General features: G+C 46.0%; 10 protein-coding genes across 10 annotated transcripts; 7 read left to right on the plus strand and 3 right to left on the minus strand.

Annotated features, from left to right (window-relative positions):
• Window positions 1-1,053: 1,053 nt before the first annotated feature.
• Window positions 1,054-3,596, plus strand: TREMEDRAFT_31125 (uncharacterized protein; the record flags this gene model as incomplete). The annotated part of the gene is made up of 8 exons (XM_007004840.1): window positions 1,054-1,171; window positions 1,247-1,486; window positions 1,711-1,855; window positions 1,995-2,220; window positions 2,283-2,429; window positions 2,479-2,645; window positions 2,924-3,274; window positions 3,473-3,596. Coding segments are annotated over 8 exons (1,518 nt in total), but the record flags the coding sequence as incomplete, so codon positions are not given.
• A 121-nt stretch (window positions 3,597-3,717) lies between these two features.
• On the minus strand, window positions 3,718-4,790 carry TREMEDRAFT_57036 (uncharacterized protein; the record flags this gene model as incomplete). Its single annotated transcript, XM_007004954.1, has 3 exons — window positions 4,703-4,790; window positions 4,210-4,495; window positions 3,718-4,001 (listed from the first exon to the last, which is right to left on the minus strand). Coding segments are annotated over exons 2-3 (478 nt in total), but the record flags the coding sequence as incomplete, so codon positions are not given.
• Window positions 4,791-5,099: 309 nt separating this feature from the next.
• TREMEDRAFT_31441 (uncharacterized protein) lies at window positions 5,100-7,366 on the minus strand (the record flags this gene model as incomplete). Its single annotated transcript, XM_007004879.1, has 9 exons — window positions 5,100-5,293; window positions 5,334-5,493; window positions 5,595-5,816; window positions 5,914-5,989; window positions 6,041-6,182; window positions 6,336-6,514; window positions 6,740-6,828; window positions 6,868-7,032; window positions 7,154-7,366. The coding sequence occupies 9 exons, from the start codon at window positions 7,364-7,366 to the stop codon at window positions 5,100-5,102; spliced, it is 1,440 nt and encodes a 479-aa protein (XP_007004941.1).
• Window positions 7,367-7,589: 223 nt separating this feature from the next.
• TREMEDRAFT_68852 (uncharacterized protein) lies at window positions 7,590-9,555 on the plus strand (the record flags this gene model as incomplete). Its single annotated transcript, XM_007005112.1, has 5 exons — window positions 7,590-7,680; window positions 7,828-8,524; window positions 8,724-9,338; window positions 9,383-9,473; window positions 9,526-9,555. 5 exons carry the CDS (start codon window positions 7,590-7,592, stop codon window positions 9,553-9,555), a joined length of 1,524 nt encoding a protein of 507 aa, XP_007005174.1.
• A 1,262-nt stretch (window positions 9,556-10,817) lies between these two features.
• On the plus strand, window positions 10,818-12,188 carry TREMEDRAFT_62613 (uncharacterized protein; the record flags this gene model as incomplete). Its single annotated transcript, XM_007004974.1, has 2 exons — window positions 10,818-10,943; window positions 11,241-12,188. The coding sequence occupies 2 exons, from the start codon at window positions 10,818-10,820 to the stop codon at window positions 12,186-12,188; spliced, it is 1,074 nt and encodes a 357-aa protein (XP_007005036.1).
• A 700-nt stretch (window positions 12,189-12,888) lies between these two features.
• Window positions 12,889-15,160, minus strand: TREMEDRAFT_68853 (uncharacterized protein; the record flags this gene model as incomplete). The annotated part of the gene is made up of 4 exons (XM_007005113.1): window positions 12,889-13,129; window positions 13,157-13,410; window positions 13,629-14,733; window positions 14,964-15,160. The coding sequence occupies 4 exons, from the start codon at window positions 15,158-15,160 to the stop codon at window positions 12,889-12,891; spliced, it is 1,797 nt and encodes a 598-aa protein (XP_007005175.1).
• Window positions 15,161-15,296: 136 nt separating this feature from the next.
• Window positions 15,297-17,415, plus strand: TREMEDRAFT_39257 (uncharacterized protein). The gene is made up of 7 exons (XM_007004902.1): window positions 15,297-15,483; window positions 15,534-15,604; window positions 15,800-16,206; window positions 16,418-16,496; window positions 16,548-16,739; window positions 16,790-16,950; window positions 17,050-17,415. The coding sequence occupies exons 1-7, from the start codon at window positions 15,406-15,408 to the stop codon at window positions 17,292-17,294; spliced, it is 1,233 nt and encodes a 410-aa protein (XP_007004964.1). The 5' UTR covers window positions 15,297-15,405; the 3' UTR covers window positions 17,295-17,415.
• Window positions 17,416-18,084: 669 nt separating this feature from the next.
• Window positions 18,085-20,014, plus strand: TREMEDRAFT_73963 (uncharacterized protein). The gene is made up of 4 exons (XM_007005129.1): window positions 18,085-18,317; window positions 18,483-19,443; window positions 19,565-19,663; window positions 19,764-20,014. The coding sequence occupies exons 1-4, from the start codon at window positions 18,246-18,248 to the stop codon at window positions 19,793-19,795; spliced, it is 1,164 nt and encodes a 387-aa protein (XP_007005191.1). The 5' UTR covers window positions 18,085-18,245; the 3' UTR covers window positions 19,796-20,014.
• An 819-nt stretch (window positions 20,015-20,833) lies between these two features.
• On the plus strand, window positions 20,834-21,478 carry TREMEDRAFT_62617 (uncharacterized protein; the record flags this gene model as incomplete). The annotated part of the gene is made up of 1 exon (XM_007004975.1): window positions 20,834-21,478. The coding sequence occupies one exon, from the start codon at window positions 20,834-20,836 to the stop codon at window positions 21,476-21,478; it is 645 nt and encodes a 214-aa protein (XP_007005037.1).
• Window positions 21,479-21,994: 516 nt separating this feature from the next.
• TREMEDRAFT_62618 (uncharacterized protein) lies at window positions 21,995-24,134 on the plus strand (the record flags this gene model as incomplete). The annotated part of the gene is made up of 5 exons (XM_007004976.1): window positions 21,995-22,055; window positions 22,245-22,297; window positions 22,759-22,975; window positions 23,024-23,096; window positions 23,414-24,134. The coding sequence occupies 5 exons, from the start codon at window positions 21,995-21,997 to the stop codon at window positions 24,132-24,134; spliced, it is 1,125 nt and encodes a 374-aa protein (XP_007005038.1).
• Between the last annotated feature and the right edge of the window lie 80 nt (window positions 24,135-24,214).

Here is a 24,214-nt window from a genome sequence, read left to right on the forward strand (position 1 = left end):
GAAACAACGATGTAACACATTCAACGACTTATTTTCTTTCGTATGTACAGTATCATACGCTGCAGCATGAAGCATCGTACTCGTCAGTGGCCAGTGGGCAGTCACCCTACATAGGGCAGTTCGGACAGATCCAGTAAACCTTAATTCGCCCCTGTACCCTGTGTGGTCGAAAAGTCAAGTCCCGACTAGAGTACTACACCCAACTCACCTTCTCATCTCCACTCTTGGTACTTGGCATGTCTTCAAATGATACTCCATTGTAGATAGTCTCATGCCCTCTTATCTTCACTTTCAATTACCTACAGCAACTCATCGTTGGCTCTACGACTCGTGACTGGCAACGTACGGGATAAGTCCATTTCTAGTCGGTAGCGTAGCTCTTAATCCTTGCCGTCAACTCATCAAAGACGATCTATTGGTCTCTCACTTTCTCGAGCTCAATCTACCAAATAGACGATCATCTTCGACGACGACAACTTTCGATTCTAGCTTCGACCTACATGGTGAGCCGGAAACGACATATCATTAGAGAGAGAAGTCACGAGCAAAAAGTAAATTAACATGTTCACTCGAATACCCAGAACAGGAATAATAATAATTGCTATCATCCTCGCTTTATTCATTCTCGTCCCTCTCAGTCCGGCGCATAAGAGTTTGAGAAAAGTAGTGGAGAAAACTAGAGAAGGATGGATTTGGAGTAGACCAGAGGATGAAGATATGAAGTGAGTTCTTTTTCTTTTTAATCTTTTGACAAGTCATCTTCTAGCTTCATGTTAGATATGCCTCTTAGAATCAGACTTCGTTTGTGTTCTTTCTATTTGAACTTACTTTCTTGATCCTTGTCAAAAGGGAAACACCTCGGTTTTGGCTGGTCCTTTCTGGGATTCGTTAATTCGCCCCGTGTCGAAAAGAAGGAGGGGTTCGAGAGTTACAAGTAAGACATGCTACATGCTCCACGGTTATATGGAAAGACATACTTGGGGTGTTTCAGAAAATGAGAATGGGATGAAGAGGCCAAAGAGAGATAATAAATTCTGATTTGTGCTGATTCATAGACAATGGGAATATCGGAGAGCTTTGGTATATGAAGGAACTGGTGAAAGAATTCGATCTTTCTTTGATAAAGCAAAGAAAAGACGACCTTTTACAGTTTCTGTCATTGGTGGTAGTGGTGAGTTCACACACATCTCATTCTTATCAAAAACTAACTCTCTTGTACGAGAATATGTAAGTCACTGAAATGTAGTATCAAAAGGTAGAGGTTTGACCCCTCCATCTCATCTTACTTCACACTCCAGACGTCAAGCAGCAGAAGAAGCCTCAGAACCTTTCACTCCGCCATTAGGTGCCAATACCCTTTATTCCCCTGAGAACATGCATGTCCTCATTTTCGATTGGCTTAACTTTACTTTTCCTCATCCGGGTAATCGATTGATCAATGGGGCTCAAGGAGGGGTGGGGGCTGGTTATTTTGGATGGTGTTTTAGTATGTCCATTTCATACTTTTTCTCGTTTATCTAATTCTCTTTCAAAGCTTTCCTCCTTTAAGACACTAAGATGACATCCACACCCACCCACTCCTAATATAAGACACTAAGATGTCGTCCACCTTCACCGATCATTTTTTTTGTAAATCGTCAAGCAAGGCAATTGGACAACTAGGTTGAAAGGAAAGTGGAGAGAAGGTTGAATGTATCGCTGATGATGCAGAAGAACACATTCCCGACGATTCAGATCTAGTCTTACTCGAACTCGGTATAAATGATCTTCTTGATTTAGACATCATTGAATCGTATGAACATCTAATAAGGAGTATACTCCAATTAGAATCAAGACCTGCTATAATAAATATCGAGTGAGTGAAACCCCTCACGCCATCATTTTCTCCGTGCCTCCATCAACGTCTTGCTGGAAGTCTCAAATCCCAAAGAAACTGTCTTGATCCGATGTGTGGTGTGCCGGGCCTACAATCAAGGATCAATTCTTATGACCAGAACTCTCACTCTTCTTTTCCCTACCCTTCTACAATCTTCTTCCCTACATCAAGACGTTTTATCATATTATGACATTCCTTCCTTATCCATCCGAGATGTTCTACTTCCTCGAATCAACGAAGCCCCAGATGAAGAACTTCCAAAATGGTTCCGAACTGGCTCAGATGTACATTTAGGAGATTCCAAAGTCCGCGAATGGGGTGGAATCCCCGTAGATTTGATGCATGTGAGTGACTCATTCTCCAGTCTCAACCATTCCTTATGTGCGACTTTTAAGCTGATTTACAGATTTCAGCTCTGGGACATGCACTGGCAGCAAGTTTAGTCATTCGATATCTTACTGGTCAAATGCACCCAAGCTCCAATTGGACCCCTTTCAGAACTATCATACCTCAAAAATCTTCTGCCGTATCGAGAATATCTGATATTCCTATGGTACGTCTTTACATCTTTGTATTTCGCGGGGTTCTTTGCTAAGAATCAGACATCTTTGACATCACCTTTCGATCCACTTTCTTCACCACCGATTAGACAACCTCATTGTCGTTCGCTCAACTCTGCTAAATTACATAAACCAGTGGTGAATGGGATTGCTGATCCGACTTTACCACGAGTTCCAGGAGTTCAACCGAGTTCTTCAACTCATGGGTGGTATGTTGTTTGCTTCTTCCGTTCTTTCTTTCACAAACCCCCCTGCTCACTCTGTAACCTCCTTCACACCTGGTAAATAACCACTCGCCCGTTATCATGCCATTTTCATCCACTCAACTTCCTTCAGGTCACTTTCGTCCCCACACATCGATACCAAACTCCTAGACACGCTCGGAGTCTGGAGTAGTTTCCTTAAAAGTTGCACGGATCTGATCTGTATAACAAAAGCAACCAATGTGCTATGAAAGACGTCGTTTCTTGTTTTAGCTGACCATAAGGGAACTCTGGGCATGGGAAGAAAAACATTATTATGTCGCCCGTACACCCGGTGCTAAACTCACAGTCGACTTTATAGTCCCTCATCCTATGCTTGCCCTACCTCCTTCCCCCCCTCAAATCCCCACCGACCCACAGTCCAGTGGGGATTATCAAGAAGATGAATTAGGTCTTCCTGATATTATCGAACGTGATACTCCCGAATTACATTATATTGGCGGTGGAGTAGGTATAGCTTATCAGAGAAGTGCTATTTTAGGTCTTGGGAGTGTGAGATGTTGGATTGATAATGATGAAGAAAATCAAGAAGTGGTTGATGGTTGGTGGTCTATTGAGGAAAGGAATATGGGCATGTGAGTTTACGTTTTCTCTTTTTTCTTTTCACAAGCAAACATCGTCTAATCTTACATGATCTCTTCGTTCCTTCACCTATTGAAAACTGAATATCGAGACCGGGCTAGATTGCACTTACTTGTCCCTGAAGTTGGAAATATGAAACAGTGGGCATTTTGGAGTATAGAAAGGTTTTCAAGGATGAGACTGATAGATAGGGTAACACAAATTGCCGATGGTTTAGAACCTGGTCATCATTCACTTTCTTGTGAATTACTACAACATACACTTGATCCAGGAGGAGGACACGAATTCCGTCTTTTCGCAATAATGTATGATTAACATTTTCCAATCTTTTCATCTCTTCATCTTTCCCTTCGACCATTCATCCATTTTATCCATCTCCTTCGTTCATTCTTGGGATCAGTGTATACGTGCATCTTAAATATCAATGTCGAAACTGGATGTAATAAAACATGCATAGTTGTTATCACGTCACATTCCATCCTTCTATAACACGTACACCTACCAGCTTGACGATCTCACCTATGGTCTGTAAATCTCCTTTGAAATCCGTTTGATCTTTACGATACGAAGAAGCCCATTCTTCTGCTAAATCATCCCGATCGTCCGATACGGCCAAGTCTGCGAGGAGAGATAGGATCGTGAGACATTGTTGGATCAAGGAAGTTGACTCGAGTTTTCTTGCTGCTATCAAAGCCGTTTCGACGTCATGTCTCGCTTTTGCTATATGTCAGCGTACGCCGGGACTCATCATAAACATAATCATCAATCATAAGCGGGGCTGCTTTCCGATCCCCAGGATAGGAGCTATGAAAGCAACAGATGTGGAAAGAAGTAGAAGGAAAAGAAAGCGATAGGGCAGGTCTGAAGTTAAGAAGAGCCAGGAGGATTAAGGTAAGGTGAGAGGGGAAGGAAAGGGGACATCACGCACATAACAATACCTCTGAGTGCTTGTCTAAACCCAATTCGACATTCGCTTTCCCCATAGCTAAAGCAGCTAAACAAATCGTTTCTTCATCTCCTGATTCTAATACCTGCGACCAAACACTTTCCACCTCACTCAACGCTTTCTGAGCCAAGCCACTCTCTGCGGAAATGAGAACATGGGAGAGGAGGACTATACTTAATCTATACATTGGCCAAAGACCGAGTGACATGGTAAGTTCGGTACAAGAGAGTATAAGAGGAAGTATGAGGTGTGAAGGAGAGTTAGATTCCTCTTCATCAGCTTTTGGTCCTCTATTTGAACCTATAACTCCCAGCTCGTACTATGACTGCCTGGAGTAGGAACGATTTTTTTTCTCATGGGGCAGGCGACTCAGAAGTGTCACTGATACTGATTCTACCTCAGTGAGGTTGTAGATTTACATGAGAACATAGAAAACTCGGTAAGGGGATTCAGAAGAAGGTCGATGAAAACTCACTACCAGCTTTTTAGCCTTTTTCAGAGATAATCGTACATGATCATAGACCGATTTTACCCCTTCTCCCGATGGTTCACTAGAGTGGAATGGCGTAGGGGGACCACCATCTAAATGACGTAAAACCATCAATGCATCTTCGTTACCCCTAACGGTCATCTCTAATCAGATAAGTGAAGGAAGTTGACGTACCTCATATTTGCCCTTCGTCTCAGAATGACGAATGAAACTTCACTCCAACGTTGATAATCTGCAATGGACATTCCGTCTAGGAGGTTCATATCTAATAAGATGGAAAGTGATTTGTCGTACTCTGCTTGATCGGCAGCCTTTGGTATCAGTCTCGCTCTGTTCCAAACACTGAACTTGTGATAAATTGGAAAGGAAGGTCATGTCTCATTCATGTCTCCGATGAGAACCACTCGAACGGATTCTGACATGTGAAGAGACAGTGTTGAAGGGGGGGAGGAAGACGGGAAGGAAACGGCATACTCACCCGCTCGGCTTTGGAAAGGGCCACAGTAAGTCTAGCGGTGGGATTGGAAGCATGTCTCGATGCCATATTCATATGCAAATTACATAATGTGTTAGAGCCTATCATCAGGGTCTATTCTTGTTTCAATTGGATACTCACCGAGTGAAGACCACAGAGCGGCCTGAGTCGAGTGCCACGCTGCCATGTCCAGTTCATCCGGCGGAACAAGCTCTTTGCTTTCTTCTGAGGGAGCGATAGAGGTTTCGTATCTTCCCAACGCCCGATGTACCCTGCCTAAAGCCACATGTATGGGTTCTCCCTAGATGTCAGTCTCATCCATAGATCATGGAGGGGCTTTAGACGAGGGAGACTTCTTTCATATAAGAGCACCGATGGAAATACATGGTTTGGAGAACTCACCAAATCAAGAGCGGGTTTGATCGACCATAGCTCGTCATTTGCCGAAGTGGCTGGAGAAAGTTTACTTGCCGGTAGTGGAGCTTGAGAAATCCTCAAACCCTCTGAACCTCCTGATGATACTGGTGAGGCTTCTAGGTCGAGACGACGTAACAAGCTCAGACATTTTTGTAGACATTGTTTGTCCCCTTCTGCTCTAGCCACGCGGATCGATTCGTTCACCGCCTTGAATCAGCTCTAATAATGGAATAGAAAGATCACTGCAGAACAAAAGCTGTCCAGAACACGCGCGAGCATGGAGAGAATAGAGGGCTTGACTCACAGTACGGGCCACCTCCACCCCTCGGGTAGAATAATGAAACGTAGCCAGACCTAACAAAGCATGTTGATGTTGTCCTCTGCAGCTATAAGCTAGTCATAGAGGTCGAGCGTTCAGAACATCAACTAACCTCAAATTGGCGGGGAACTGATAGTCATAAAATTGTCGAAGAGCATGGAGAGCTTTGGTATGATCACCCGAAGCAGATGCGGATGTATATTTCTGAAGAGCGTCTTGGCGCTTTCGAAAAGTATCTTCCATTGCTGTCTTTCCTGCGGGATCAGCGTCGATACCTGGATCTCCATTATGTCTCGTTTGTCATCTCTGATTAAACTTTTGCTGTCCGAAGAAAAACCGAACCTTTGGTGGCCTAATTTGTGAGAGGCATGGGTTTATGTTCAGAGGGGGGAGGAGATAAAACTTACGGTTCAAAGAATATATGTGCAATGGTCTTGTGATAGAAGGGACATTGGCCCCACACCATATACCCATGAGCCGACTCAAAGTTATACTCTCCTCAAAAGACATTTTTCGTAATGTGAGTAAGAGATCTCTGATGAAAATTCCAATGACCGATTGATGTTCTATAGGTTTGGGTATGACGCTCAACTATCCATCAGCTCCCTTTCATCTCAATCACGATAAAACGGACTTTCATGAAAGCATGATGATGGAAGAGAAACTTACATCTGTACCTTCTTCATCTTCCCCGTATAATCCGTATAGATCCTTTTCCATCTCTGTTTCATCAGCCCAGCTGTGCAAGATGGAGAAGAGAGATAGGAGGCGATAAGCGAGACATGGAGAGATGAGAAGAGGTAAGGAAGACTTGAGAAGGGAAGGCTTAAGAAAAGGAGAGCGAGAGGACATACGTCGGATGTATTCACACCCATCGCACGGGTCGGAAAAAGTGGAAGACTGATTTCAGCAAGATAAAGTGAAGAAGTTGTGACGTACGAACGGTCCCAACCAACTCTCAAACTCCAAAAAGGGATCGAGATGATCATAATGTTCCCCTCTTTGACGTTTACGTTCTATACGATGATCTAGACGTTTTATCTCGGTCTTGATGAGAGGGTCTGTTTCCCGCAAGAGAGAAATGTAGGTTGCAGGGGTAGCCAACTGTCATAAGTTTTGAATGTCTCGCTTCTTCAAACAAGCTCCCCTTAGAAGTGACTGAAAGAGTAGAAGTAGTCTTGGATATGTTCTATGACCCTTGGGTTGAAGTAAGATGAAAACTCACTTCAAGAATCTCCCTAGCCACTATACGAAGGATGGTAGAGGTGAAAATGTGTGAATAGATTGCATCTTCCTCCGAATAGGCGTGACCATCAGGATGGAGTGGAAAGACTTTGATGAGTAGAGTTCCTAGAGCTATCCTCAGAGGTAGTGAAGATTCCGTGATTGCCGTAGATGCTGACAATGAGGATTCTCCTCTTTTCGATGGGGACAGCATGTTTCTACCTCATAGGTCTATAGATCTATGATGGGTTTGTATGTGAATGGATGAGGAAAGAGAGTCGCGTCTTTCTTTGAAAATGTCGATGACGTCTTTCTCTTCCACCTTTCTCCCCCGTACTACTCGTACATATCACCTTCCTTGCCACCCCTTTCTCTCCCTAATTATTCACGCCGTGGACTGGTGGCCAGAAGCTAGTAGCTAGTAGCTTCGGTCACACATGCTCATCGTCAAGTCTGCCCAACGGCTCCCACGATTGATCCCTCTTGGATATCGTAATATCAGCATGGTCCCCTCCAACCCCTCAAATGGTCACACTCAACATAACCCACCCCGCATGTCGCAAGACAAAGGCAAATCCAAAACCATTCCACCCCCTCTCGCTCACTCTCTCCACTCGTCAATTCAAGAAGCTCTAGATACACCTCTCCAATCCATTTCCACACCATACAGCATAGATTCTTCTTTCTCCCATCGTCCATCTCCCATTCCTGCTCCTCCTCAAGCACATCATCCAATTTCACCTTTATACCAACGTCCTAAACTTCTTTCTCAACTGACTCGTTCCACATTACCAAGTTCCAGTCTTACATATGCTCAAATGGAAGAAAACAAACGATATCACTATCAACAATCACATTTCAACTTACTCCAAAATGGTGAATCTTCATCTTCGGCCTCGTGGCGATTACCCACAGTCGCTACGAACGATGAACCCTTTCCTGATCTTGACCCCACAACAGGTCTTCCACTTGAGATTTCCAGACATACAGAGGAAGACACAGACGTAGCGTCATTACATTTACAAAGAACGATAACGGATCTAATGAAAACCCCTCCTAAACAAAAGACTTCGTTCTTACCTTCTTTACCATCCATACCTCTTACGTGGCCAAAGGCAACGGAGAAAGGGGTGGAGAGAAAGAGGAGTATGTCTACTTCGAGTAAACAAGACGATTGGTTTGGCTGGACACCAGGTTGGTGGTCTGGTCATAAAAAGGATGTGGACAAAGATTTGGCCGAAGAGGATCAAGCGGAGACAGTGGAGGAAGAACAAGAGAAACTCAGAAGGAAATATAAGACACCGAAATATCCGTTGGTGTTTTGTCATGGACTTTTGGGGTTTGATTATATTGGTCCGGCCAGTCTACCTCCGTAGGTGTTTCCAGACAATCCCCATCATCCTTCATACCTCAAATCAACTGCTGTTCGGATTGTATTGCCCTGCGTTTTCTCTTGTGTGACTGGACATCACGTCACCACTGGCCCGTGTTTAGGTCAACGTCACGATCTCCTCATGTCGGGGTGCTCTGACGATAACTCATCTGGTGGTCTTGATCTTTCTGACGCCCAGACTTCAAATCTCCCACTGGCGAGGGATCCGCGAGGTGCTCGAAGCTAACGGCTGCGACGTCCTCATAACCCGCGTCCCCGCCACATCATCGATCAAAGACCGAGCTGCCATACTGGAAGAAGCCATCTCCGAACGATATCCTCATCAGAAAATCAACCTCATTGGACATTCCATGGGAGGTCTAGATTGTCGTTTCCTCGTTTCTGAATTCCCAAACAAACGATTCACCCCTGTATCCTTGACCACAATCTCCACTCCTCATCGCGGCTCCCCATTCGCCGATTACGTTATCGACAATGTCATCGGAAGGGAACGTCTGACGAGTTTGTTGTCATTGATGGAAACCTTCCGTCTACCACAATCCGGGGATGGGACAGCGTTCGAAGCTCTAGGCACTCGGAGTATGCAAGAGTTTAACGCGTTGATACTTGACCGACCGGACGTTAAGTATTACAGCTGGGGAGCGAGTTTTGAACCGGGTCTTTTGGATACTTTCAGATGGCCTCATTCGGTTGTATTAGCGAAAGAAGGACCGAATGATGGGTTGGTTTCTGTTCAAAGTGCTCAATGGGGTGAATACCGGGGTACATTGTTAGGTGTAAATCATCTGGATCTGTAAGTGTTCCCATCCGTGTAGAAGAGGGAGAGCTGAAGAAAAGGGTGGGATGGGTGAATCATGTTCGATATGCATTGTCAGGTTGGACAGGAAAACCTATCACATTCAAACCTGCCACATTTTATCTCGAGGTGGTGAGTTGATTCTTTTGAGAGATGGCAAGAGAGAGAAGTGGCTGATGAGAAGGCTGATTATCTGGCTGAACAGGGTTTCTGAATGGTTTGCATGATCTGACAAGGAGAGGCATAGCATGAGCATAAGCAATATTCATGTTGTAAAGTAACCAAAAAGCATGGGCATGTATCATACAGTTAAGCGATGAGAAATGGCAGCAAGGATGAATGGCAAGTCTGTGCGCTCAAGTGTGGCAATGTGGCATGTCGTAATCCGTGTCTAACGCACGGCCGAAGAGGTTACGAAGGAGAAGCAAATGCCGAAATTGCCGATTTCCGGTTAAAGCTAAAGCCCTGAGACAACTAGTCCCTATCGTCCGTGTACTGTCCTGATCCTGATCGGAGTGTCCCGTGTGTGCCTCGGGTCTCGCCCTTGCGTCTTGACTCACTTTTCTCTCTCGGCGCGTGGCGCGTGGACGGCGTACTCTGCTCTGTAAAGTGACACTCGTATTCTGACTCTGCTCACTCAAACGCTTTTCGAAACATACGTCGTAGCATAGCACATACTAAGACATACAAGTCTCTCCATACTCAATAAGCCAAACCTCAATCGGGAGGCAGGAAAGCACGAGGTGATATCTTGTACAGGCAAAGGCTTGAAAAGAGGGAAGAAGAAGAAAGTGAAGGACGACGACGCGTCAAGTTTAAAAAACGCGATTCAAATCTATCGAACCCCATTCCCCACCCTCTCCCTCCATCGCACCCCCTCCCTTCCCTCCCTCGATCCTCTCCCATCACTCATCGCACATCTCACATCTTCCTTCTTGAATATCGACTTGTTCCATCTTCATCTTGACATTCATCTACTCACATACTCACCTTCATACTCGACTCGATCATACATCTTATCATTCGGCAGAGAAGAGATCACTCGTGTGTCGAATCCGAAGGAGAAAGGAAAAGCCGTGATGATACGAGTATCTCGGAGTCAAAGTAGGGAAGTGACACCATCTACAAGTTCATCACAATCTTTCCTTGATAAAACCGAAAGTAGCGGTGGACATTCACTTGAAAGTACGGAAATGTCCGCTTCGTCCTTATTGGGAAGGGAGAGCGTTTCTTGCAATACCACACAAGATGGCGAAGTTGATAAGTTCTTAAGAAGGATGGAGATGGAGAAGGTGAGTGATTTCTACATCTATCATCTGAATCAATCTCCGATCTCCCACGCATATATCCATTCTCCTTGTAAACATGACCAAGGTATCTTCGATGATTAGAACGTGAATGGGAAAATGACCGGCGTTCAATGGATAGGGACATGGGGATGAAACAAGTCTAAGAAGCTGGTATGGGTAATGAATAATGGACCGGGATTATGAGGATGACGCTGACGATCGGAAAATGCATTTGTTACAACAACGGTTAGAGTTGGCTAGCGTCAAGAACGAAAATGGTTGGCAGGATTTATCCATGAAAGAAATTGAGAACGTGAGTGATTATTCCATCTCACTACCTCTCATCCGTTCACCCTTCAACCCTCTCGTAATCCATCCCGTATCCCTGTCTCACGGCAGGTCACCTGTTTCATGCAGGATCACCTTCATGAGAGCTTGTATCTCGAATAGTCATATGATATGCAAATGGTCATATGATTTGGCATCACAGATAGACGGATTTCTGAAAAGAACATATATTTTCGGGGGAGCCTATCGGGAAAACAGGGATAGTCATCAAAGATTCGAAGGGATATGTGATCGAAGAGGAAACGTATCGCTAACCACACAGCATCTACCACCAGGTCCATCCAAACGTCGTTCACTCGGTCCACCATCTCCAGTCTCCCCTACACATTTCTCATCACCTATAACATCTAATAAAGTTTATTCACCTCCATCACCATCACGTCCATGGCAACTCATTGATGTTTTATGGCAACCACTTCCACCACCTTCACATTCACGTTTTCCAGTTTCACCTTCTTCACCACGTAAAAGAAATCGTGATTCACCTCCTTATTCACCTCATACAACTCCTACCAACACCAATAAAAACCATCGTCGATCAAGTTCAGTAATGTTACATCCTATTTCTCCACTTCGACCCACAAGATCGGAAATCCCTTATGGTGGTATCTCAACAAACGACACGAAAGGTTCGAAAGGTCAAAAGAAAATACGTTCACAATCACAATCACATTCTACAAGAAGAGTTTCTATTCAAGATGTTGATGCTGCAAATGCTTTAACATCAATGTTAGCTGCTTCTTCCGTTTCAACTAATACTTCACCTACACCTGAATCACAAACCCAGAGTCGAAGCTCGTCTCAGAATCAAATGATATCTCAACCAAGACGACAAACTCCCAATACTACTCCTCGAGCGAGAATAAGAAGAGATAGATCAATCAATAGTGTTGCAGATGAAGATATTGATGATTATCCATCTTTTCGAGAAGACGATGATGTGAATCAAGTTCTGGAGAATGAAGAAGTGGGGAAAGATAGAGAAGAAGAAGATAAGACAGCAGCGGAATTGATGATGTTTTTAGCTCATTCTCCAAGTCCAATGAAGAAATCATCTTCCACTTCTATGATGACAGATCGGAATGGGAATGGGAAAGTCGCAAGGGTTTTATTTGCCGATAGACCTGAAAGAGAGGAAGGAAGAGTGAAAGAACATTCAAATTTAGTATTAGCTCCTCCGATTTTCGCCGACATGGATGAAAGGCGATAAAAAGTCGTTTAATTGGAATTGCATTGGGAGGTTTTGGGCATAAGGACATGTGTATAAGACTCGCACTGATATACACATGTAAGCTTAAGGAATAGGAGTATTGTAGATATGTGTATCATCTTTGGCATTGGAAGGAAGAGGAAGGGGTGTAACATATGTGAATAGAATATTTGGTCGATCATGGACATTGGCGATTCTTGAAATCTTGGGAAATGGGTGAATGGGGAAGAATTGAAGAAGGGGAAGGAAGAAATGTATATTCAGATAATAGAAATTTGACTTGTAGCAGTCGTGTATTGCATGGACCATGCATGTAAGTTTTCGTTACCATACTTTAACATTATCAGCTTTCACCATAACTACGAAGAGTGATTACTCGTAAGGTTCCTGTTGGGCATCACGTCGTCATTGGAGTTTCTCCCACTGGCTTGATCTGGAGTATTTGTAGAAGTGTATGTACTGTATAATATGACACGAGACAATCGGTCCAAGTCCAACCCAATCTGGTGAGTCGTCGAAGCTCGCGAAGCTGCACATCATTCCGACTTTCAATCCGATACGACATCTTTTGCCGTCCTGTCATGTGATACTCTCGAAACAAGTTCGAACCTGATGTTTCAACATCCTTCGGATTCAACTTGGGATTTCCATGCCTTCGGACTTTCATGGGCGTCCTTCTCCTCTTTCATCTTCCATTGTCCTAGCTCGTCTTTGAAGATCTATTCATTGTCAAACTTATATCATCCCAGCTTTCATCCCATTCCCCAACCGATGGTGCATCTTCAATATCATAAACCACTTCAAACCTTTCATCTTCATCACCACTATCCAAAACTCCAATTCCATTCTGAACCAAAAACTTTTCCACACCAACTTTATCCAAATATCCTTGTCTTAATTCTATCCCCTGATGTATAGGGGGTAATTTCCCAAATACTTCTCTGGCATTCTTTACCAATCTCATAAACTCTTCTAAGTCTTCTATCCGATTTTTTATATTTGGTTCATTTGAGAGAATTGATTCGATGGAAGAATATTGAAGTATCAATTTATATGCGTTTATAGGACCTACGTTTGGAATTCTTGGAGAAGCGTCTGTTCCTAAAAGTATACAGAAGTCTAAGAATGATGATGAAGAGAGGGAAGTAAGAGTTCGAAGATTAGATCCGTCTATCAAGGTTAAAGGTTCTTTTGTTGATGTGAGACCTTTTAATAATGGACCCTATGAATTAGAATCACAGTTCATTCAAAAAAATTGTTCTGACAGATTGCACGAAGATATCCTGAGGGGAAGGTGAGGGCATGTAACACAATGATTATACGATGGTAAAGATTTTGTCAACCCGTAATCAGATGTAAGGATGTCGACCGGTTATTTCTGGAGAGATTTGAGTGAATGTGATAGAGTGTGCTGTTTGATTAAAATGAAAAGAAACTCACTTCATACGCTATAACATCAGAATCTTCCGTTCCTACAAAATCTACCAACCCAGCTTTAGCCAAACTTGCCGCTAAACCTTCCCCTTCAAAAGGTATCTCAGCCTCAAGAGTTGGAACTCCCATCTTGACTAACAACTCTTTACATCGTTCGAAAATCGTCGTTGTGGGTATATCCAAAGCTTTATCAAAAACCCTTTTGATGGTTGGTGATGTCTCAATCAATCTTTCCAACTGTTTCATCCTCATCCCATCATCCATCCCCCTCTCCACTAATTCACTCGAAGTTGATTCTTCTACTTCACCCGGTAAGAAGGTAGTAGGTGTATCTAGAAGAGATGCTAAAATTCCACCCTCTATCTTTGTGAGTTGTGCTTGTCTTGGTGTTTCTGGAGCAGGACCAACAGACATGACTTCTTCTATTTTCTCATCTAAAACTTCGGTAGAAATATCCATTGGAGGAATTGGCGATGGTGGAAGTGGTTCGATGGTTTGATGTAGGTTTTCAAGATCACGTACATGTTCGAGAACATCGGAGATTTCTTTGGTTCGGATTGGGTCGTGGGGGGTTATGGAAGACCAATATTGTTGATAGATATCCATGAGAGTGAAGAAACATTCTAAGGCTGGACCGGATAGGTTTGAAAGTATATCAGGCGAGAATGTCGGTCCACTCGGCACAGATTCATTTGAGGTGACATTGTCGTTTCTGGGAGAAACTGATGCTGAGGGTGAAGAAGTATCCTGTGAGGTGATAGCTGTCTGATCGGAAACGGATGAAGAGTCCGGTGATTCGTCAAGTCGAGCAAAGATGGTTGAAGTGGTTGGTAGAGTCTCAGTAGCTGGAAAAGGTTGTCGAGGATATAATCCTTGTATGACACCCAAAATCAACTTTCGTTCCTCCTCATCGATTCCCCTCAATTTTCGGATGACTTCTTGTAATGATCTCAATCTTTCCAAACGAGATTCTTCATGTCTCACCCGACCTAAATTTAGAGCTCGGGTCGCTAGTCTTTTTCGAGCTTCGGGAGCTTTCCAATCCCTCACACCACGTTGATCCCAAATGACGATAGGTTGAACTTGATTTGCTCGCATAGTTTGCATGAGGCTGGAGATTAGCGTTCAGTCAAACTCACATTTATCTACCAGCACCGTATGAACATATGTGTGGCTTGCATGATCCCATGACATCAGATGCATTCATTCCAGGAATGGCAGAAGGTGAATCGGAAACTGGTCGAGGATGATGGAGATGTGAAAGGATTCGTTCATTGGTAAGGCCAACATGGATCTGGTATATGTGAACAGAGGTAGATTCAAGAAGAAGAGTTCACTCACTTGTACCATCCAACCAAAGATCCCCTCCCTCTCTCAGCTTCATCAGGTATGGCGAAATGAAATCTGTGAGTGATGAGAGTAGCATCTATTGCTACCTTTTTACCTCTGATCGCTGGATCTTTCCATCTTTTGGGGTATATTTTGATAGCTTCAGGATGAGCTTTTCGGATCCATTTCATCAAATCGTTTATCCCCATCTTGCCATATGAGTAAAGCTGACTTCATGAGATGATGGCATTCACCTCAGCTGCAGTTGGGTTGTGATGGTGAAGGTGGAGCCCCACATCATGCAATCAAGGGTCACCACAAATCCAACTGGCTCGCTTCTTTCCCCTTTCGATGGCTCGACAGTCGACCGACAACAGATTACAGGTCATGATGATGTACTACAAGAGTAGTGTCGAGGTCAGATAAACGCTCATCAAGGACAGAGAGTGAAGAGATGGAGTCGTCTGATCCTCTGGCTCGGAGGGCGAGTAGATATCTGGTAGGAGTCGGGTTACTTCTTGGGGTGGTCATTGTGAGCTTTGTCATCTTGGATGAATGACGATACGTTGCTTAGAAAGTCAGTTATGGACAGGATCAAATTTCATCACTTCAAGATTGGAAACGGGTCGTGATAGTTGGAACAAACCGTTTTTGTTGGTTTTCCTTTTTTTATCCATCAACCAAACTATCGTCTGAATTCGTTTTAAACACATTCCGACCTTTCATCCCTCGCATATAGTCTTCACGTCCTTTCAGCTTCTCTCCTCAATCTGAACACTGTGGTTGCGGGAAATGATATGAATCTGGATCAAGCGATGAGAGGTAAGAGATACGACTGATAACGCCAGAATAACATATCTAAACACATCTGCATTCACCTTTTATCTCATCCCAACTTGGTGGCGCTATCGTCGTACCCGTTCATCTCAATATCAACCTCTATCCCAAACCGACATTCCTTCATCTAGAACTGTATCTCTCACAAGATCAAGTTATGAACGTATACGAACCTCCGATGAGATCTCTAGACGATCTACATCTCTCACTCGGGGAATACCTACCAGTCCTCGAGTCCCTTTGCATGAGATCTCATCTTTACACGAAACGGCGCAATTCGAGGATAAGCTCAGTGTGAAGGAGACAGCAAAAGTTGCAGCTTGGTGGAGTGCTGTATGGTTCATTGCTAATCTAGCTGTGAATGCTAGTTTGGCATGGACGAGCGTAGCTAGCGTTACTATATTGAGCAGCACCAGTGGTATGTTTTTCGGTACATTCCTCCGCGCATCTCCCCCCTTTGATGTCATCCACGTCTGTCATAAGATATACAATAACCTATACCGTGTCAATCCTCCGTACTTCGCACACCTCGATCTGTGGTCTACCAGGCATCTACAACTGACACGGGATGCTTTTGTGCTCGAATTTTGCATCGTGAGGTCTTACCATTCATTGAATCTCACGAACAGGCTTCTTCACCCTCGCCCTGGGCGCTTTATGCCGGGTCGAAGTTCTCAACAATATCAAGTTCTCCGCCGTTCTCATGAGGTTGGTCACTGCGAGTTTTGAGCCAAGCTTCACAGTCAAGCTAACCTGCAGCTTTGTGGGCGTCGTCCTCGTCACCAGAGCCGACTCGTCCTCACATAACGCAGCTGACGTGGATGTCCCCGCACATCCCGTCTTGGGTGATTTAGCAGCACTTCTTTCCGCAAGCTTCTACGCAGTCTACGTGGTACTGCTCAAAGTTCGAGTGGGAAACGAAGACCGGGCGGACATGCAAATGTTACTAGGGTAAGCGATTCTCTCGATCAAATATTTTGGGACAAGTGATTGATGTGGAGATTCGCTGGTTTGTTCAACACTCTCCTACTGATTCCCATCTTTCCCATATTGCATGTATCGGGGTGGGAGACATTTGAGCTTCCTCCCAGTAGAGAAGCATGGACCATCTGCGCCATCAATATGGGGATCACTTTATCAAGTGATTACATCTATGTCCTCGGTGAGTCTTTTTTTCGTCGTCCAAATTATTAGATCAATATGATTGTTTGGAGGGATTAGATGGGTTCTGATTGCGCGAGTACTTAAGCTGACTCCACAGCGATGCTCAAAACTACACCCATGGTAGCTACCGTCGGTCTCTCTCTTACCATCCCCATGGCCCTTGTGGGATCATTGGTGCTCTACGGTCCAACTTACCATATCCCATTGATGGTCTTCATGGGTGCGTTGCTCGTCCTGGCCGGATTCGGTCAGCTGGGTTATGAAGGGTGGGCTGAGGCGAAACGCCAAGCACTGAGCAACTTGGCGGATGAAGACGGAGAAATTGAAGCTGAAGCTTTGTGAGTCGGATGGGTTAGAGCCAAGAAGAGGTGCATCCGTACGGAAGTGGAAGGCGAGTCTATGGAAGACAACCATGCTTAGTACAGTCGCAAGGGATTGTGAATGCATATCGTCATCTATAAGCCCACTCGTACGCTAATGCCGCATGCCACGTGCCTGAGCTATTTTCCCCCATCGGGTCGGCCGCCGCCAGCCCTTTGTAGATCGTCGGACATTACGGCGGTTCCGGCGGGGCTTTTGATCGGCGTCATGCGCCCTGCCCTGTCCGCCCGACCCACGATCTGGTACCCAACGGTCCTGGGCGTTTCTGACGTTGTTGATTCGACGATCTCAAAAGTGACTCACACCTCGGTTCTCACTTGGTTATCGCACCCGTGATCGGTCACCACCGAGCAAAGACCGGAAGAGAAACACTTGGACTACTTCCGGTCGTTACGGGGAGGCCGTTGGAGGCCGCTGACATCTTCCAGCTGACACCATGACTCGAAAGTGACCGAAGCCCGAGATTTCATGCCGAGGCGTACGAGTCATTGCCGCCTCTGGCGTACCGCATGCTCACAAAGGAATAACTTACCGAGACAACTCCTTTTTTAGGGAACTAGAGTGTATTTTTGAGTCAATCGGCATAACGCGCAAACGCATCGGCGAGGGATTTACTCGGATCTGGTCGGTCAAAATGGCTGACATCAATCTTCCTTCCTTTGGTCAATCTTCATGGCGGCCGAAAAAGGCGGGTTGATATATAGTATGTTCTCATCGAAACAACATGCTTTCCCCCCCTTTCTTTTCAACTCTCACCTTCGACCTATCCATCTTGACAGTGTCGTACGAGTACCTAAAGGACGATCTCACATGTCTGACCGACGGTGACCTCCACGTTTGTTGATTAAGATCGCCAAGACCGAAGGCCGGCGGCCGGCGGGCAGCGGGCATTTTCAAGTGGTTGTGTAAAAGATGGAGTTGCCGCTTACTTTGGAGCCCGGGACTCCTCCACTCGACGATGACAAGGAGAAAATTGATGTAGTTGTGAGTTTTTTTTCCCAATCATGACATCTATTCTTCACTCATCACATAAACTCTCACATCCCAAGTGACGGAATGAAAGAGGTTGAACAACATGAACTTTTATAGAACGTCTCACATAAAACTATAACATCTCCGATGATGAGTGATCGTGCTGAGATATTTCAGAGTACACCTTCTTGGAGTTCATACCTATATCAAAACTTTCTACTACCTGCTCTTTCTCCCAATATCGCCACTCAGTGGTTAACCTCTCCTTCCACCATGGACAACAACATGTCAAATCAGAACCAATCGGACGGTAATACTATCAACAATCCGAATCCTCCGGATTATTTCTCCTCACAATGGTCCTCACCGAACAATCCTTCGGCCATCAAAGAAGCAGCGACCATCACGGCTCTTGTCAACAACGGTGGGGCGAGTTATCAACCACCTGTAATACCCTATCGACCTCAAATGTCTTTCTCGTTCATGGGGAATTACCCTAACACTTACCCCAATCTGACAGCTATCAACACTTCCCTGCTAGCCCCAACTCCAGTTCCAATCCCGGTCCCACCACCTAGGGCGAACACAGCTCCCATGATGGTCCCCATGACAACGGTAGGTTCAGGCACGTTTGGTAGTTGGCCGCCTACCCGACCTTATAACCTGGAGACTACATCAACCTCAACGACCATGTCACCCAGGGTGGATATTATCGATTCACACGAACTCACTCATACTCCTGAATCTCTTCCTAGACCTTTATCAAGACATTCTCCAGGTTCTCCTCGTATACATCCCACTTCCAATCTCTCTCGAACCAGTACGACTAGAACTGCTAGAGCTCTCAGACAGAATAAACGTTCGCAAAGTCCTCATCATCTTCGTTCACCCAAACCCAACAAACGTCGTCGATCTTCGTTACCTACGGACGAAGAATCTGGGGATGCGGAAGAATCTCATGCGGATGGAGAAGACTCTCACGGGGAGGGAGATGGAGAAGGTGAAGTTCCAGAAGGTGTAGAAAGGGATGGAATAATATGGGGTATGAAGGTTGAAGATTATCGAAGTTTGAACGCGAGGGAGAGAAAGAGAGTACGGAATAGAATATCGGCAAGAACGTTTAGAGCGAAGAGGAAAGGTATGTCAACAGTCTTATACCTCCTCTCCTAATCTTTTCTGTTCTCTATCGTTCCAACTTTCACCGTTTGAAGGCATCGATCTTCGGTCCATCCTAGTAAAGAATATTACTGATCGAATAGAACATCTTAATTCGTTAGAGCATACCTTGGAGACGAAAGATTCACAAATCAAACGTGCAAATGCCGAAGCTAACCGCTTAAGGCAAGAAGTCAAAGAACGTGAGTCTTTCTTTCCTTTCCCTTCTTTCTCATCTTCGACCCAGTTCATGTAAGATTCGGTCTCTTCTGACCGCATGAGAAGGCTCATACTGATCAATAGTCAAGAAACGACTCTCAAAATACGAACAGTAACCTTTTCTGTAATCCAAATAATGTCTTGAGCATCGTCGACAATCCCCTGCCATCTCGTCTCGTCAAACACCTATGTTTCGCTACACCGCATCGATATGAATGGAGCGGGAAGGAGGAGAATCAGCCAGGATATGTACGAGGCGGTGCGGGTCGTGGGAACGGAGAAAAGGATAGTTAGACAAGAGGCGTAGACAACGGCCGTATGTATCCAATACTACCATTGTATCTAAAATATCCTTTCTTCTACGATCTTTCTCACCTCTCCTGTCCTCGTTTCTCACTTCCTCACTGGGGTACGAGGCCTTCCCAACTCAAGCTTTCTTTCCCAATCTAAGCAACCTGCACAGCCTGATCAAGACCCTTTCATCCTCCATTTACATAGCTTTTCATGCGTAGTATCAAGAGGGCTATGCTACTTCTCACCATGGCTGCTATATCAATAAGTCCCCCCCCCCCCCCCCTCTTTACCCCTCCTTGACCCCCTTTACTCAACTGTGACATTTTTAGTTTGCCATTAACACATCAAGAAACATAGTCGCCATGGAAACTTCCCATTCTGTATATCGCACTCCGGCCAAAGCTGTCAGTTCCGCGTTGAACACACGAAACAACGTCGGGACGTGCTTCAACTGCCACCTCCTCCGGACTGATACAAGTCAGTCTCCTAGCGGACCAACATATACACTCGATGTTGCGTTTCTGAACTTCTACAGGCCCATGGGTTCTTCCAAAGGAACCCAGTTGCCATTGACTGAGACACAGGCACGTAACACGCTGCTCGTTGGGAATACACTTCCCCTACTCCACTCTCCCTCGGTTTCCTTCCCCCAACTTCGCCGTAGTTCTCCGTTAGGCGGGGTTGTCGTGATAAATAATCTCTAGGTTCTCGTAACTTCGTCGTAGTTGGTCTCAGTGGTTAGGGGGGGGGGGTGGATAGTGGTTCGGTGATGGTGAAAGGAGGGTCGATGATGGTAGTTGTCAGGGATGTCACGACATGGTTCGTGACAGATTGTGACAACCACACCCACAAAAATCACCATGGTGGACCCGGATTCAGTTACTAGATGGAAGACAACGCAGGCTTCTATTTCTACTCGACTTCGGACTCCTTTTGCTCGACTCCATCGTAGCGAGATGCATAAGCTTGATCGCATCCGGCTGTCCATGGCCGAAGCTGACAATCCCTGGCCGACAGAGGACGCGCAGCTTTGGACACAGTGCTGTCAAATTCTTGAGGACCCTGCCAATCGGGAAAAGCTTGCAGCGTTATGGAAAAATGACCGTAATGCAACATTCGTCTTGAAGGTGATAGCAACAGCTGAGAAATACAGTTATGCCCAGGCACAACATGACGTGGAACATCATGTTGACTTCAGCCCGGAACACGATTTCCTGGTAAAGCGAGTAGAAAATGACTCTTGGACGTCGTCCTACAGCGCAGGCTACCTCGCCTCATACGACGACACAGGCAGTAAGAGGGGATATGAGATTCATTATGGCGACAATAAGAGCTTGTCAATTAGCGTCCATGGACATCAGTATGGAAAAAGCTCCTACTACGCCCAGAAGGAAGGGTATATCGAATACCGGGGGGATTCATGGTCTCAGTGGTTCGGGGTGGTGGTGGATAGTGGTTCGGTGATGGTGAAAGGAGGGTCGGTGATGTCACGACATGGTTCGTGACAGTCGCCCCTTCCTTAGGTGCGAACGTCCTCGTGAGCTTTGCATGCATGTAATGAAGAAAAAGACACTCAGCGGGTTGTAGGAAAACAATCGTCAAAACACCAGTTGTTGGTAGGTGGCACCGTAGGTTGCTGGTGATGAGACGGACTACTTCGTCGAAGTTCATCGTGGTTGTTTGCTGTTACCCGTGATAATTACGTTGTATGTGAGACAGAGGATTTGGGGTACATCAAACCTTGTCGAAATTCGTCAGTGTATCCCTAACTTATATGAATGTGAGACACATAGCGTGGGAATTTTGATCGTTGTCATGGTGTTTGTTGTTACTGAGACACCTTGTTATGCGAAGTTACCAGCGCCCTGACGACGAGTTGTCGTGTTAGTCATACTAAATACTCAGTACTTTGGCCCACTTCTTCTTCTTCCCCAGTACTATTCCTAAATCGTACTATCATTGTCTATCGATTCTCAGCCTTTACCTTACCAAACATGTCAATTTGATATATTTCTAACAATATGACCTCTCGACCAGAACTCGACGCCTACCAAGTCTTCGTAGATCGCTTCACCGCTGCCCGTAAGTCCACTCGTGCTAGTCATAAGTTAGATCTTTGCTGATTATCCAGTCTCTCAGTAGGGGAATCCCCCCAGCCAAGTATCGTCTATGGGTCTTGGGGCCCTCACTATCACCGATGGCTCGCACTCCGCTGCGGCCCCTTCTGACGCCGGAGCTTCTGTGTAACGGTACTGGAAACACGACGACTAGGTCGCAGGTTGGGTCGAACTCGATGGAGGTCTCGTGGAAATCTAGGGGCTCTGGTGCTAATGGATCGTGTCTCCTCTGCAATCGATGTAGCCAAAGAATGATATTGAAGAATCAGCAAAGTTGGTACTTTGCTGATTGTACTATATACTGTCTACAGGTATCCGTCTCCTCTTCTCAGTCCTGCTGCAAGCGTCTACGTACATACTCGGACAGGTGAAAAACCGCTTTGAGCAAACCCAGTGGGGAAATCTCGAAAGGGGAAAACCCGTCCCTACCTACTGCAGCACTGCCTCCAACTCCCGCTTTCCTCTGTCCTAATCCGTCGAACTCGATAGAGTCCTCTCGATTCGTTGTTACTCCGTAACATTCTGCTGCGGTTCCTTCTTCCGCCGTGTCCCCCGTAGTGGCTCCGACCCCTCTCTCCTCCGGCCAACAGGAGGTCAGACCTGCTCCTGTTGGCCCGTCACAAGCTTCGGGTCAGTCTGCTATTGTGATGGAGATTGCTGATGACGAGGAGATGGATGTTGTCAATAGTGATGAAGAGATGGATGATGTTGTTGATGATGAGAAAACAGGTGGTGCAGGTGATGACGAGGAGATGGGTGATGTTGATGATATCAAGGAGACGGGTGGTGTCGTTGATGACGAGGACACGGGTCTCTTAGATGTCAGTGGTGAGCTGGCGTCCGTGGATAGAGCCGCAAGGGTGGCGGAGCTGAAGGCCTTGAGTCGTAAGTCTGCTGTTGTAATCACCTGCGCGTTAGTGCTGACGTATCCAGCCATCCGTATTACAAGGGGTTCTCCAGAAGCTCGTATCATCGGTCAATATTCCGATGGTAACAAGCGCATCAAGTACACCCATCACTTGGAACGGATCAAGGCCGAAAAAACGTCGTTGTTTGTCCCCCGCTCAGGACGGAACCCCCCTTCCTTCGGCGAAGAAGGCCAAAGGTACTCGTAGTCAATCTCCGTCTGACCTGGAGGAAGTGTCTCCCTCTCCTCCTAAGGAGCCAGGGAGTGCTCCTAAAGCGTCGTTACGGGAGTAGGAGAGGCTATGGAAGTTGTTCGCCAACGAAAGGGAACGTTGGGAGGTCGCCAGTGTAGAGGAGTCGTGTGATAGATGTCGGTAGGTTTCTTCCATAGAGGTTTGTACATCTGCTGATCAATAGCCGCGAAATTATCACGTATGGGAGGAAAAGGTGGCCGTGTTTACGACCAGTCAAACCTCATAATTGCGGATCCCGTTGTGCTTCTTGCACTTCCGGGCCATGCTCGTTCTGTCCCCCCAATACCGCTCGGGACATTCCTCCTAGGACCTCTGCCCCTCCTCCAACAGCGCGGGACGTACTAGCAACTCCCTTCGTCCCCTCCGCGCCTCCTTACACTCCGTCCGCTGTCGTTCTCTGTCGTGTCCCCACGGCCCAGGACAAGGAATTCTCTTCGCCCTCTCCTTCGGCGAATTTCTCCTCTCCCGGCCCTACTTCGCCGTCTCCCGCCGTCCATCGCCCGCCTAGCTCTCCTGTGGCCGGACCGTCTCGTCTTCCTGCTACTCCTTCGGCAGGTCCGTCTCGTCGCACCCCTCGTTGTGCTTCTCCCGCCGTTCCTCGGCCTTCTACTCCTGTAGCTGGCCCATCTCATCTCCCGACCACCCCTTCGTCCGCCTTGTCCCGTCCTACCAGGAGCCGTCCTACTCCTGCCTCAACACAAGAGGACTCTCCTCTCACTCTTCCTCCTGCCCTTGGGACCCGAAGTCGTCAACCATCTGTCCCTCCTGCCACTGGGCTCTCAACTCCTGCTCTTCCTGTCCAAACTCCTCCTTCAAAATCTCCAAAAGGGAAAGGCAAGAAGAAGAAGGCCGTCCAATTCGAATCTGCAGTGGTAGAAAATTAAAGTACTCAGCTACCAGAGGAACTCCCTCCTCCCCTCGACCACCCCTACATCGCCGACGACCCTTGAATCACAGAGGAGGA

The sequence above is a fragment of the Tremella mesenterica genome (genome assembly GCF_000271645.1).
Source record: "Tremella mesenterica DSM 1558 unplaced genomic scaffold TREMEscaffold_6, whole genome shotgun sequence".
In the NCBI taxonomy this organism is placed as follows: domain Eukaryota; kingdom Fungi; phylum Basidiomycota; class Tremellomycetes; order Tremellales; family Tremellaceae; genus Tremella; species Tremella mesenterica.